The 14641-nt window shown below is 42.7% G+C and overlaps 1 protein-coding gene across 1 annotated transcript in view; it reads left to right on the top strand.

Moving 5' to 3' along the window:
* The window catches only part of SYN2 (synapsin II), a 502630-nt gene that overhangs the window by 383388 nt on the left and 104601 nt on the right, over nucleotides 1–14641 (top strand). The window contains exon 7 of the mRNA XM_033926098.1: nucleotides 3472–3534. Coding sequence (XP_033781989.1) covers nucleotides 3472–3534 — 63 coding nt within the window. The remainder of the gene's footprint in view (nucleotides 1–3471; nucleotides 3535–14641) is intronic.

The following is a 14641-nucleotide window of genomic DNA, read 5'->3' as shown; positions in this document are numbered from 1 at the left end:
ATCATGAACTGCATTGGTTGCCTATTGAGGTACATATTATTTTTAAGTTGGGTTGTGTCTATTATAAAGTCTTGATGGTTGGGTCAATCGCCATCTTATTTGATTAATCCATTTTCCTTTGCTACTCAAAAACATTCAGTTAAAGCTCATGCTGTTTTTGTTTATCCATCCGTGAAGGGTTGTAAGTTTAGAAGATTTCATGAACACATGCTTTCATATCAGGCTGCCAGTTGGTACAAAGAATTCAAACCATTCTCTTTTATGTCTTTCTCATATCTGGAATTTAGAAAGCGTTTGAAAACTTACTTGTTCTCTAGATATCTGACTAATTAAATTCTGTGATGATCGCTTGGTTGTAAGCTGATGTCATCTTTTGTAAACTGCATAGATCTGTAAGGTATGCAGTCTAGAAGTTGATTTTTATGTTATGTTTGTTACCTCTTCAGATCCTATAGCCTTGCCTAATGCTATTTGTGCCAATATTTTCCATTCAGCAGATGATAATACGTTCACTACACAGTCCCTTATATCTGTTCATCCATTCCCGGACGAAATTCACCCAAGGATTTTCTGAAAGAACTAAAGGAGGAAATAGCGGGACTACTGCAGCAATGACATTGCCGCGTTGAGTCCACGCGGACGTCCCTTCTCGACACGATTATGTCGGGAAGCTTTTCAAAACCCAGACAAAGTGCTGGGTTTTGAAAAGCCGTCAGGACCCCCGAGCATGTCCTCGAAAGGAGGACATGTTTAGGGAAATCCAGACATCTTGTAACCCTAGGTATTTCCCAGCGCTAGCGTTTTAAGCATCAGCCAGCAGATTTGCAGTTAACGTGCAGGAAAATTCCGCATTAAGCCAGGTTAACCACAAATCTTAATGCACTTTAGTTAAAGGGCTCCTATTTTTTTTTTTTAAGGTGCACTAATGAATCAATTGTGCATTAAAAAATGTGTACCCCTATTGGAGCAGAGAAAGTGGACAAACCATATTGTCTAATCGGTTCGGGCCTTATTTGCTGTTATCCACTGTTTTACTTGGTTTCGGTTCAGAGTCATCAGTCTCCAGTGTTTGTAAAAACATCAGGGTTTGCTAAAGCAGAAGAGATATAGGCAGAGCTCCCTAATTTGGAGTCCTATAGGTCTGTCTGCTTGTTTGCACATCCATCCTTACAAAAATGTTGTTGGCCTGCTGCACCTCTCATTCGTGCCTATGTCAGGAAACAACAGTCCACATAACACCAAGGAGGATCCAGGAATGTGGTTGTAACATCCAAATTGTGCCCCTTCCCTGCTAAGGAATAGGGTCTTTATTTTAGTTAGCCTAGGGTTTACCAGATTTTCCATTTGGAAAATCTGGACCCCCCTAGACCTGCCCCAGGTCAGACCAGTTCCACCCATCCCCGCCCCATTACACCCTAGCCCTGCTCCAGACTACCTGCTCTCATCGGGCAGGAGGGCGTCCTCACAAGTGCAAATGTGACGCAATGACATGACGTGCATGGGTGCATGACATCGTGTGAGGGATGCCCTCTTGCCCGACAGTGACTTGTTAGAAGTTTTTCAAAACCTGGGATGGGTGGGGAAGGGGTCTTTTTTATATGCATTTGACAATAATTGTTAGAATGTTAAGTGATTTGTACAAATTATCTGACTGAATTTTCTACACTTGTTGCAAGAGTTAAAACTGAATAAAGAATTTAAAAAAAGAAAAAAGAAAAGCCGTCCGGGAAAATCTGGACGTTTGGTAACCCTAAGCCAGCCCATTTACTAAATGTTGATGAGATCCCTTACTTTGTCAGGCATTTAAGGCCTGATTCTTTAAATGGCGCCTAAATCACAGGAATGCCTAAAGTGGACTTAGGCGCTGGTAGGCGCCTGAATCCCCTATTTGTGCCAGGCTTTTCTTGGCCTAAATACCAGTGCCTACGTTAGGAGCCAGGCCACGTTAGACGCCTACATGCAAAACATCTCCACCATCTGCCCATGATCCAGCCCTCGAACCACGCAATTCATTTCAATTTAAGCCAATTGTGAGGTAATAATTGCTTCTTATCATTGTTAATTAAGCTTTTAAAATAATTAAGGATCCCTCTTTTGTCAAACCACGGTAGAGCTTTTTACTGTGGGCCGGTGAGGTAAGTTCTCCAATGCTCATGCATCTACCTCACTGCTCTACTGCAGTTTGATAAAAGGGGCCCTAAATTAGGCACTAGATCAGTTTATAGAATGAGGGCCTTAGTGTTTGATTATTATTGCACTATAAATACTGTTATTTAAATCAGGTATTCTGAGGAGTGTAAAGTAATGTATCTTTTATTCTTTTTATTCTTTATTTGTTTTTATTATACCCTGCTCAAAACTGAGGATGTGCCATTTATAAATGTTTTTAAATAAATAACTGGCTGCCCATAACCGCAAGGATCTAGCTTAAATTAGGCATCAAAGCCTTTAAGATCCTGAGAGGGAAAAGTTAAAAGGGAACAGATTCAGAACCAATGCTAGGAAGTTCTTTACCCAAAGGGTGTTGGATACCTGGAATGCGCTTCCAGAGGGTGTGATAGGACAAAGTACAGTATTGGGGTTCAAGAAGGGATTAGACAATTTTCCTGAAGGAAAAGGGGATAGAAGGGTATAGATAGAGGAGTACTATACAGGTCCTGGACCTAATGGGCCGCCGCGTGAGCGGACTGCTGGGCATGATGGACCTCTGGTCTGACCAGGTAGAGGCACTGCTTATGTTCTTAAATACCTTAAAAATACATAAAACTGGTGAGCCAGTATGAAATAGGAGGAGGAGTGTGAATAATACTGCCGACAGCGAGCCAGAGAGAAAGGAGGATGGAAAGGCTGAGGAAATGCACCTCATTCCTTTGCTTCTAGCACAAGGGTGGTCAACTTCTGTCCTCAAAACCCACAGTTCAGGTTTTCTGGATTTCCTCGTTGAACACGCATCAAATCTATTTGCATGTACTGCCTCCTTAATATGCAAATAGATCTCATTCATATTCAGTGGGGAAATAAGACCAAGGTTGCCGACCCCTGTTCCATATTAACCTGGATTTGACCTTGATTTCCAGTGTCCTATAGTCTACGGGGCTATTTTACTAAAGCTTAGCATGTATTAATGGCATTACCATGCTCTAAGGGGGCAATTTATCAAGGGGCACGAACCGATTGGCTCACGATAAATGCTAAGGCACCCATTATGTTCCTATGGGCACCCCTTGACAAAGTCTCCCCACTAGGTGCCACATGGCTCATCGCTCTAAAATAGAACGTGTAACATTTAGCGTGTGCTAAGTTTCAGTAAAGCGCTTCCCTAAATCTCAAATGCGCGCAATGGTTCCAGCCATTTTCTGCATTAATTTGTCCTAAACACTCGATGCTGTAAAACTGTAATAAATCCTGCTAACAAAAATCTAGATACTCATCGTAATTAATCCAAATCAAAATGACTCTCTTCTTTTTCAGTTAACAATGCCAACATTTCCTGTGGTCGTGAAGATTGGACATGCACACTCAGGCATGGGAAAGGTACAGTTATTATTCCTTTATTGGGCAATTTTCATATTATTGCATGGTGGCCTGATATTTAGCCAGAGCAGTCAGCAGTTAAGCCAAATGCCAGCCACTATAATTAAAATGAAAGCAAATATCCTGCTGCAATACCTGGCTACCACCTGGTGCTGAACATCCAGTGTCAGTATGACTATTGAGATCAATAAGCATACTGGATAAGGTTAGCGCAACCTTCGGACTGCTGCTAACCAGGGAACCTCCTACTCCATCCACGCTCCGCATAATGGCAATGTAAGGGGGGATGACCTGTCAATTGAGCGCAGGATGTATATACGCCGCCGGTCCTGCTGCTTTAAACCTGTTACGTTAGTTCTGTAGGGGGTGGGGGAACCCCACCACTACATGTATGAGTCCTCGCGCTCCTGTTGGGGGGGGGGAGGGTTCCCCCACTACACTGAAAAACTCCTGAACTCCAAAAACTTAACGGAAAACGGAAGTTTTAAGTGTACTTGGGGGGGTTCACCCCTCCAAACCTCCCTCAATGGGAGCTCAAGGACTTCTACATGTACTGGGGGGCTTCCCCCCCTCACAGCGGTAATGTTGCTGATTTAAAGTGGTGGGACCGGTGGCGCACATAAGCCCTGCACACAATTCCGGCACGTCTTTGTCGATGCACCAATGTCCAATGCGCTTTAGTTACAGAACCGTAAGGGGGAGACGGAGGTGGGGGGGCATCCCAGGTGACGTCTTTTGGTGAGGGCGCAGGCTCCTCCCCCATCCTCCATTGCTGCGCTTGTGCACTGCTTCCCTTCCCCTGTACCTCTGTAATATTCCTGGCGCGAGCAGCAACCCCCAACCTGCTGTCACGCCAGCGTTGGCTCTTTCTCTGACACCACTTCCTGTGAACTGATGTCGGAGGAACATAAGAACATAAGAAATGCCTCCGCTGGGTCAGACCTGAGGTCCATCGTGCCCAGCAGTCCACTCACACGGCGGCCCAACAGGTCCAGGACCTGTGCAGTAAATTTCTATCTATACCCCTCTATCCCCTTTTCTAGCAGGAATTTGTCCAATCCTTTCTTAAACCCCAGTACTGTACTCTGCCCTTTAACGTCCTCTGGAATTGCATTCCAGGTGTCCACCACACGTTGTGTAAAGAAGAACTTCCTAGCATTTGTTTTGAATTTGCCCCCTTTCAACTTTTCCGAATGCCCTCTTGTTTTTTTATTTTCTGAAAGTTTGAAGAATCTGTCCCTCTCTACTCTCTCTATGCCCTTCATGATCTTGTAAGTCTCTATCATATCCCCTCTTAATCTTCTCTTTTTCAGAGAAAAGAGTCCCAGTTTATCCAATCTCTCAGCATATGAAAGGCTTTCCATCCCCTTAATCAGTCTTGTCGCTCTCCTCTGCACTCTCTCGAGTAATGCCATATCCTTCTTAAGGTACGGTGACCAATACTGGACGCAGTACTCAAGATGTGGACGCACCATTGCCCGATACAGCGGCAGGATAACTTCTTTCGTTCTGGTTGTAATACCCTTCTTGATTATACCTAGCATTCTATTCGCTCTCTTAGCAGCCGCTGCGCACTGTGCTGTCGGCTTCATTGTCATGTCCACCATCACCCCCAAGTCCCTTTCTTGGGTACTCTCATTCAATAATATCCCTCCCATCGCATAATTATACCTCGGGTTTTTGCTTCCCACATGCAATACTTTACACTTCTCAACATTGAATTTCATCTGCCATCTCTCTGCCCATTCCCCTAGTTTGTCCAAGTCTCTTTGCAATTCTTCGCAGTCCTCCTTTGTCCGAGCTCCACTAAATAGTTTGGTGTCGTCTGCAAATTTTATTATCTCACACTTCGTCCCTGTTTCTAGATCATTTATGAATACGTTAAAAAGCAGCGGCCCGAGCACCGAGCCCTGCGGAACACCACTCGTGACCTTTCTCCAGTCTGAGTAGTGGCCCTTCACCCCTACCCTCTGTTTCCTACCTTCTAACCAATTTCCGATCCATCTTTGCATGTCTCCGTCCATCCCATGGTTCTTCAGTTTCCTGAGTAGACGTTCATGAGGCACCTTGTCAAAGGCTTTCTGGAAATCTAGGTATATGATGTCTATGGGGTCTCCTCTGTCCATCTGTTTGTTAATTCCTTCGAAGAAGTGCAGTAAGTTAGTCAGGCACGATCTTCCCCTGCAGAAACCATGTTGGCTGGTTTTCAGAAGTTCGTTTCTTTCCAAATGTTCATCGATGTTTTCTTTTATCAGTGCTTCCACCATTTTCCCCGGAACCGAGGTCAGACTCACCGGTCTGTAGTTTCCCGGGTCCCCTCTTGATCCCTTTTTATAGATGGGCGTAACGTTGGCTATCTTCCAATCCTCCGGAATCACACCTGTTTTCAGAGATAGGTTGCAAATTTGCTGCAGTAGTTCCGCTATTTCCTCCTTTAGTTCCTTCAGAACCCTTGGATGGATTCCATCCGGACCCGGCGATTTGTCAGTTTTTAGTTTTTCTATCTGCCTGCGTACATCATCAAGGCTCACTTCCATGGATGTTAACTTCTGTGCTTGATTTCCCTTGAAGATTTGTCCAGATTCCGGTATGTTGGTTGTGTCTTCGCTTGTAAATACAGACGAAAAGAACCTGTTAAGTCTTTCTGCGACCTCTTTCTCTTCCCTCACCGCTCCCTTCCGGTCTCCGTCGTCCAGTGGTCCCACCTCCTCCCTAGCCGGCTGTTTCCCTTTAATATATCTAAAGAATGGCTTGAAATTTCGTGCTTCCCTGGCTAGCCTCTCTTCATGCTGGAGCAACTGCAGGTTGGGGGAAGGGAAGCATCAAGAGTGGGTGGGGGAGGGGCGCAACCCCCCAGACGCCTCTCACCCTCACTACGCCACTGGCTCTACACACAGTGGTCAGAGGATATATTCGGCAGCACTATCCCATTAGACCTTTGAATATTGATCTCAATGGATTTAATGTATTACCATTTTCCAGATTCATCATTTAAGTAGTATGCGAGGCAGAGGAGAGCAAAATGGCTTTCCTGAGGTCACAAGGAGCATCAGTGGGAGATGGGAGATTTTGAACCCTTGTTTCCCTAGTTGTTGACTTGCTGCTACTACTACTACTTGGCTCGTCCTCCATGCTCGATTTTATTACTGTAAAGAAACGCAGATTGTCACAAGCACTGCCGGGCTGTTTAATGTCCCGGAAATCTGCTGCATTCTTTGGGCAACCTACCACATTTTCCATTTTAGTCGATGGTGGATGGAGAGTGAGTGGGCTGCCCTGTCAACCAGTGAGGAAACCACAGGACCACCACAGATTGCTAGAACGTTAAGGGAACTGACTGTGGAACTGGTGAAGTCATGGTTTATTTTTCTGAACTGGTTTTCTACAGTAAAACAAACAATTATTTCATCTGCATGTTCCAATCTGTGCTATTTTGGATGGGGTGGAAGGGTCATGGTGATTTTACAATCTTATGGGAAACGAGTTGGAGACTAAGTAGGCTGACATATTTTGAGTTAAAAATATGAGACTTGGCATTTAAAGACACTAGTTTTGGGGTGGTTCAGTTAGCAGTTAAAATCATTAGACTCAATAATGTTACTTCATTGCTGAGATGATACTATTCTTTTATTAAATTCCTTTAACTTGGGCAGTCTAATTATATGCAAATGAGTGCCTGTCAGAAACCCATGTTTTCAAGTTTATTGGTATTTGATTAATCGCTTAATCAATTTGCTAAGCGATGTACAATCATATAAATAGAAAATAAGTTACAAAGAAAAGACTTACGAAGTAACATGAATCTTAGAAATTAAAACAAAAATAGAACAGGGAGGAAAGGAGGGAAAAGTTACAATTCTTTCTTATAGGGAATAAACAAAGAAGGATAAAACAAAACGGAGGGGAAAAATTTAAAAGCCTGAAACATTATTTCATGCCTTAAAATTTAAATATTAAAAGCATCTTTAAAAAGATAAGTTTTTAAGAATTTTTTAAAAGAAATAAGGTCCTTTTCGTCTTTAATATATTGAGGTAATGAGTTCCACAATTGAGGACCCATTAAGGAAAATATATCATGTCTTCTTGTGCCTACTATTTTTAGAGATGGGATAGCTAAAAGGTTCTGGGAGGTCGACCGAAGAGATCGAGAGGTATTATGAGGGATTAGCATTCTGGATATATATTGGGGTTCATTGAAGATTAATGTTTTAAATACTAAAAGTAGCACCTTAAAGGTGATGCGAAGGCTTATTGGAAGCCAATGGGAGTCATCCAACTGATATGCAGGAAGCTATAATAGCACTACTACTACTATTTAGCATTTCTATGTGCTGAAAGGTGTACACAGCGCTGTACATTTAATATTCAATAGACAGTCTCTTCTTAGAAGAGCTTACGATCTAATTTGGACAGACAGGGCTTCTCAGGGTTGGAGAGTTTCTGGTAAAAGGAATGCTACAATAGGTCTAGGTATCTGGCAGTGAGTAGGAGTTAAGAGTTGGATTTCAATACTGCTAGAGAGAGAACATGGCGCTGCAAGAAAAAAGGGACGGAATGGAGGAGAAGGGTACACATAAGAGGATTTACCTGATGAACGCAGTTCACGGGGAGGGGGGGAGGAGGCGAGATATTCAGGGGCTACAGAGTGAATGCACTTGGAAGTCAGTAAGCGGATGGGGAGCCAACAAAGTGATTTGAGGAGGGGGGTCTCACGGAAGATGAGTCTTGCAGCAGCATTTTGAACAGATTGAAGGGGTGAGAGACGGATGAGAGAAATATGTTGCAGTAGCACTAACATGTAGAATGGGATTTTCGAAGAAACAAAGACTGTTGAAGATGTGATAATATGGGAATAGAGTGCAAAGAAAGAAACACATTGGAGGAATTAACAGTGGAGGAGCTGGGCTTATTTCCCACTGTCGCTCCTTGTGACTCTGGACAAGTTACTTAACCCTCCATTACGCTGGCTTTTGCAAAGCTGAGGTAGGTGCAGGTGAGGTAAATGCTCCGATTCTCCTAGAATTCCTAAGAGCGTCAGAGCATGTACCTCGATGGCCCGCGGTAGAAACTTCTGCTGCGGCTTTGCAAAAGGATCCCTTAGATTGTGAGCCTGCTAGGGACAGAGAAAATACCTACAGTACTTTTTTTTTTTTCCCCTTTTTTCCCTCTCATTCTAATCTCAACCAACCGCTTTCATAAAGCGACCCATCTTATATGTTCTTTCCCCTTCCCCACTGTCTCCAGTTCTTCTTAAATATGTAACTTTCCCCTTCCCTCCCCTTTACCCTCACTTTCAAGTTTGTCCAGTCTGTTATTTATGTACACATATTTATTTTTAATACCTAATATTTTATCTTATTTTTATCTTGTTTTATATATATTGTAAACCGTCCAGATATTTGTTTGATGGTCGGTATATTAAAAAACCAATAAACTTGAAACTTGTTTGGGTTGTACCAGGCACTCATAGGCTATGTAGTCATTTGGGTATGTTAAAAACTCCTTTTTCTGTGCAGGCTTATTTTTAAGAATTATGTTTATGGTAGCTGGCAGCCAAATGATTGATTCTGTTCTGATTTGTCTGTGGTCTTAATGTATTATGTGTGTTCATGAAGTAATCTGCTTAGGATTTTAGGTGGAATAGACATTCTTAAATAAATAAAGTGGTATATTGAGCATTGAACAAATAAAAAATCAGATTTAAGCAGGCAAATCCTACCTGCATACCAATAAGCCTAAGGGGCTCATTTTCCAAAAAGATAAGACGTCCAAATGACAGCATAAACTGGCATTTGGACGTCTTACTAATCAAAACGTTCAAGTGGGCTTTTTCAAAACCCACTTTCTAGGCATCTAATGGGACTTCTTTCCTGCTGTGCATCCAGAGTAGAAATGGGCGTGTTGGAAGGTGTGTCATGGGCAGGGAATGGGCGGCCTTAGACTTGGACATCCTGTAGCTATAATCGAACCTTTCTTAGATGGAACGTAGATGTTTTCAACTAGACCTGCTTGAGAATCTAAGTGCCAAACTGACTAGATGACCACTGGAGGGATCTCCCCCAGTGGTCACTGACCCCTCCCACCCCACAAAAATTTGAATGAAACAGTACATACCTGGCTACATTTTAATTATTTATTAACTTTTCATCTCCTAGCCACATCTGAGACCAATGTCCCCATTTTCCGCCCCTCTCTCAACAGTTGCAACTTCTTCACCCTACCCCAAGTCCCCGCAATCCCCCCATTCCAAAGCCTAAGCACCTCCTGAAGAACCACCAAATCCACTATACCACAAAACAAAATACATGGGGGTGGGGGAGGAAAATTACAGTAAGTGCCGTGTAACCCTCTCCTTCCCTGCTCCTCACAGACTAGTCCCTCAAGCCTGCTAAAAGCTTCCATCAATCCCAAATTCTGTTACATCTCTATTGCCACTCATGTTATATCTTCCATATGCACTGTCCTACATAACTTTTACTGCCCATTCCATCCCCAACCCATTTACACAAATCCCACCTGCAGGTGCTCAGCTCAGTCAATGCCATTAACACACCAGATTAGTTTGGTGTGTCTCCTAATGGAATCTTGGTGTCATAACGCTATTATAGAATTAGGGCTAAGTGCTGGGAAATAGACTGAGGTGCAAAATTATAGGACTGTCCTTATAGCTTATCTGTATAACACAAGCTGCTCCAAGTTCAGCCCTTGAGGGCTATAAACAAGCCTATTGAATATACATAAGATAAATTTGCATTCAGTAGAGGTGCTGTGCATGCAAATCTGTCCCATGCATCCTGAGAAGTTAGTCTATTTGTGGCCTGCATTAAATGGCTGAATATTGCTGTTAAAATGATAAGTGTTGGTTCCACTCTTGGCCTTTTCCAACATGAATCCATTTTTATATGGATAAAATTTGACACAAAGGAATCGGTGTGAAGAACAATCTTTATTAGGGAGACTCAACAGGCTGTGTTAGAGCCACAAAAAGCATCCTTTAAAGAATAGAAAGAAGAACCCAAATGAAGAAAATAAGAAAAGACATCAGCACTGGCATGTTGGATGCAAAACATTGATAAAGAAAGCTAAAAAAGGATAAGAAGAGAAACTTGCTAAAGAAGCAAAATAGTAACCATTTTTTTAGATACATCAGAAGCAGAAAACCTGTGAGGGAATCTGTTGGATGATCAAGGAGCAAAACGGGTGCTCAGGGAAGATAAGGCCATAGTGGAGAGACTGATTGAATTATTTGTTTCGGTCTTTATGGAAGAAGATGTAAGAGATCTACCCGAACTGGAAATGGTTTTCAAGGGTGATGATGCGGAGAAATGGAAAGAAATCTCAGTGAATCTGGAAGATGTACTAAGCCAAATGGACACGTTAAAGAGTGATAAATCACCTGGACCGGGTGGTATACATCCCAGGATATTGAAAGAATTCAAACATGGAATTGCTGATCTGCTCTTAGTGATCTGTAACCTGTTGCTAAAATTGTCTGTAGTACCTGAAGATTGAAGGGTAGCCAATGTTATACCAATTTTGAAAAAGGGGTTCCGGGGAGATCTGGGAAATTACAGACTGGTAAGCCTGACTTCAGTGCTGGGCAAAATAGTAGAAACAATTATAAAAAAAATAAAATTGTGGAACACGTACTCGTGGACAAACATGATTTAATGAGACATAGTCAGCATGGGTTCAGCCAAGGGAAGTCTTGCCTCACCAATTTGCTTGACTTCTTTGAAGGTGTGAATAAACATGTGGATAAAGGTGAGCTGGTTGATGTAGGGTATCTAGATTTTCAGAAAGCTTTTGACAAAATTCCTCATGAGAGGATCCTGTGAAAATTAGAGGCAATACTCAGTTGTGGATTAGTAACTGAAAATTGGATAGAAAACCGAGGGTAGAGTTAAATGACCATTTTTCTCAATGGAGAAAGGTAGTAAAGTGCTGCAGGGATCTGTTCTAGGACCGGTGCTATTTAACTTATTTATAAATGATCTAGAAATTGAAATGACTAGTGAGGTGATTTAATTTGCAGATAACATGAAAACGCATGCAGACTGTGAAAAATTGCAGGCATACCTTTGGAAATTGGAAGACTGGGTGTCCAAATGGCAGATGAAATTTAATGTGGACAAATGCAAAGTGATGCACATTGGGAAGAATAACCTAAATTATAGTTACCAGATGCTGGGGGTCAGCACCCAAGAAAAAGATCTGGATGTCACTGAAACTTTCTGCCCAATGTGCGGTGGTGATCAAAAAAGCAAACAAGATGCTAGGAATTATTACAAAAGCCTCTGTATCGTTCCATGGTGTGACTTCACCTTGTGTATTGCATTCAATTCTGGTTGCTTTATCTCAAAAAAGATATAGTGGAACTAGAAAAGGTTCAAAGAAGAGCAACCAAGATGATAAAGGTGATGGAATTCCTCACGTAAGAGGAAAGACTAAAACGGTTAGGGCTCTTCAGCTTGGAAAAGAGACGGCGGAAGGGAGATATGATTTAATTCTACAAAATCCTAAGTGGAGTAGAACGGGTACAAGTGGATCGATTTTTTTTTTTTTTTTTTTACTCCATCAAAAATGCCAGACTAGGGGACACTCGATGATGTTACAGGGAGATACTTTTAAAACCAACAGGAGAAAATATTTTTTCATTCAGAGAATGGTTAAGCTCTGGAACATATTTCCAGAGGATATGGTAAGAGCAGTTAACATATCTGGTTTTAAAAAAGGTTCAAACAAGTTCCTGGAGGAAAAGTTCTTAGTCTTCTATTGAGATAGACATAGGGGAAGTCACTGCAAATGTTGCTACTACATTATTTGGGTTTTTGCCAGGTACTTGTGACCTGGATTGACTTCCATGAAGATAGGATATTGAGCTAGATCAAGGGTGTCGAACCTCAGCCCTCGCCTGGTCTGGTTTTCAGGATTTCCCAAATTAATATGCATGAGATCTAGTTGCATACAATGGAAGCAATGCATGCAAATAGATCTCATGTAAATTCATTGGGGAAATACTAAAAACCCAACTGGATTGTGGCCTTCAAGGACTTCCCCAAGGCTAGATGGACCACTTATCTGACCCAGTAAGGCTATTTTTATGTTCTTATAACTGAGGCTACTTTTTCAATAAACAAACCCAATAACAAAAGATGTAAAGATACTAGCACAAGTATCTTTCCCTGAGTCTGAAAGGAACAGCAGCGAAAATGTGCACCTCCCCCCCAGAAATAAAGGTAAGCGCATTCCAAATTATATATAATAGAAATTGCATGCAGCTGTTTGAAAAAAATGTTGATATCTGACATCACTGAAATAAGTACTGTGTTACTTTTGGAAATCTCCAGCATTTTTGTGATTTTATTGGACGCTGAGTATTCTATCTGAAATGAGTCACCCTGAATGTTTAAGTTTTTTTCACGTACATATTCATGTTTTGACTCGCATTTAGCACGGCAGGGGTCTTGGGATGTTTCACAGACAATTACCCTATTGGGTTTATTGAAGTGGCAACTCTCTTGGAGGGGTAATGTGCTGTTTTCCCTCCTCCCTCCCCCATGTATGAGGACCCCTTCCTTCACTATTAAGTTCTATTAAGCACAGTTACTTACCGTAACAGGTGTTATCCAGGGACAGCAGGCAGATATTCTTGACTGATGGGTGACGGCACCGACGGAGCCCCGGTACGGACACTTTTAGAGTGATTGCACTCTAAGAACTTGGAAAGTTCTAGAGACCGCACCGCGCATGCGCGAGTGCCTTCCCGCCCGACCCCGACGCGCGGTCCCTCAGTTAAGATAAGCCAGCTAAGAAGCCAACCCGGGGAGGTGGGTGGGACGCAAGAATATCTGCCTGCTGTCCCTGGATAACACCTGTTACGGTAAGTAACTGTGCTTTATCCCAGGACAAGCAGGCAGCATATTCTTGACTGATGGGTGACCTCTAAGCTAACAAAAAGAGGGATGGAGGGAAGGTTGGCCATTAGGAAAACAAATTTTGCAAAACAGATTGGCCGAAATGTCCATCCCGTCTGGAGAAAACATCCAGACAATAATGAGATGTAAAAGTATGGACTGAGGACCACGTAGCAGCTTTGCAGATTTCCTCAATGGGCGTGGAACGGAGGAAAGCTACAGATGCTGCCATAGCTCTAATTCTATGTGCCGTGACAGAACCTTCCAGTGTCAGTCCGGACTGAGCATAGCAGAATGAAATGCACGCAGCAAGCCAATTAGATAGCGTACGTTTAGAAACAGGACGTCCCAATTTATTCGGATCAAAGGACAAAAAAAGTTGGGGAGATGATCTGTGGGGCTTAGTACGGTCTAAATAGTAAGCTAAAGCCCGCTTACAGTCCAAAGTATGAAGAGCCTGTTCCCCGGAATGAGAGTGAGGTTTAGGGAAAAAAACAGGTAGTACAATAGATTGGTTGAGATGGAACTCAGAAACAACCTTAGGGAGAAACTTTGGATGTGTACGTAGAACCACCTTGTCGTGATGAAAGACAGTGAAAGATGGATCAGAAACTAGTGCATGTAGCTCACTGACCCTCCTGGCAGAGGTGAGAGCAATAAGAAAAAGTACCTTCCAAGTGAGAAACTTGAAAGAGGCAGTAGCCAAGGGTTCAAATGGAGGCTTCATCAAGGCGGAGAGAACCACGTTCAGATCCCAGATCACCGGAGGTGCTTTGAGAGGTGGTTTCAGATTGAAAAGACCTCGCATGAATCTGGAGACCAGGGGATGAGCTGAAAGGAGTTTCCCCTGGACTGGCTCATGAAAAGCCGTAATGGCACTGAGATGAACTCTGATGGAAGTAGACTTGAGACCAGAAGTAGACAGAGAAAGCAGATAATCCAATAGAGGTTCCACAGCAAGAGACCTGGGGTCATGATGATGTAGGAGACACCAAGAAGAAAACCTCGTCCACTTTTGATGGTAACATTGTAGAGTGGCTGGTTTCCTGGAGGCGTCCAGGATGGAGCGAACAGGCTGAGATAACAAAGAATCAGTTGAAGTCAGCCCGAGAGATACCAAGCTGTCAGGTGTAGAGATTGCAGGTTGGGATGGAGGAGGGTTTCCTGATCTTGTGTAAGCAGAGATGGAA

The sequence above is a fragment of the Geotrypetes seraphini genome, chromosome 17, assembly GCF_902459505.1.
Source record: "Geotrypetes seraphini chromosome 17, aGeoSer1.1, whole genome shotgun sequence".
Classification (NCBI taxonomy): Eukaryota; Metazoa; Chordata; class Amphibia; order Gymnophiona; family Dermophiidae; genus Geotrypetes; species Geotrypetes seraphini.
The sequence above is the reverse complement of the archived record's forward strand: the minus strand, read 5'-3'. Positions and strand labels throughout refer to the sequence as shown.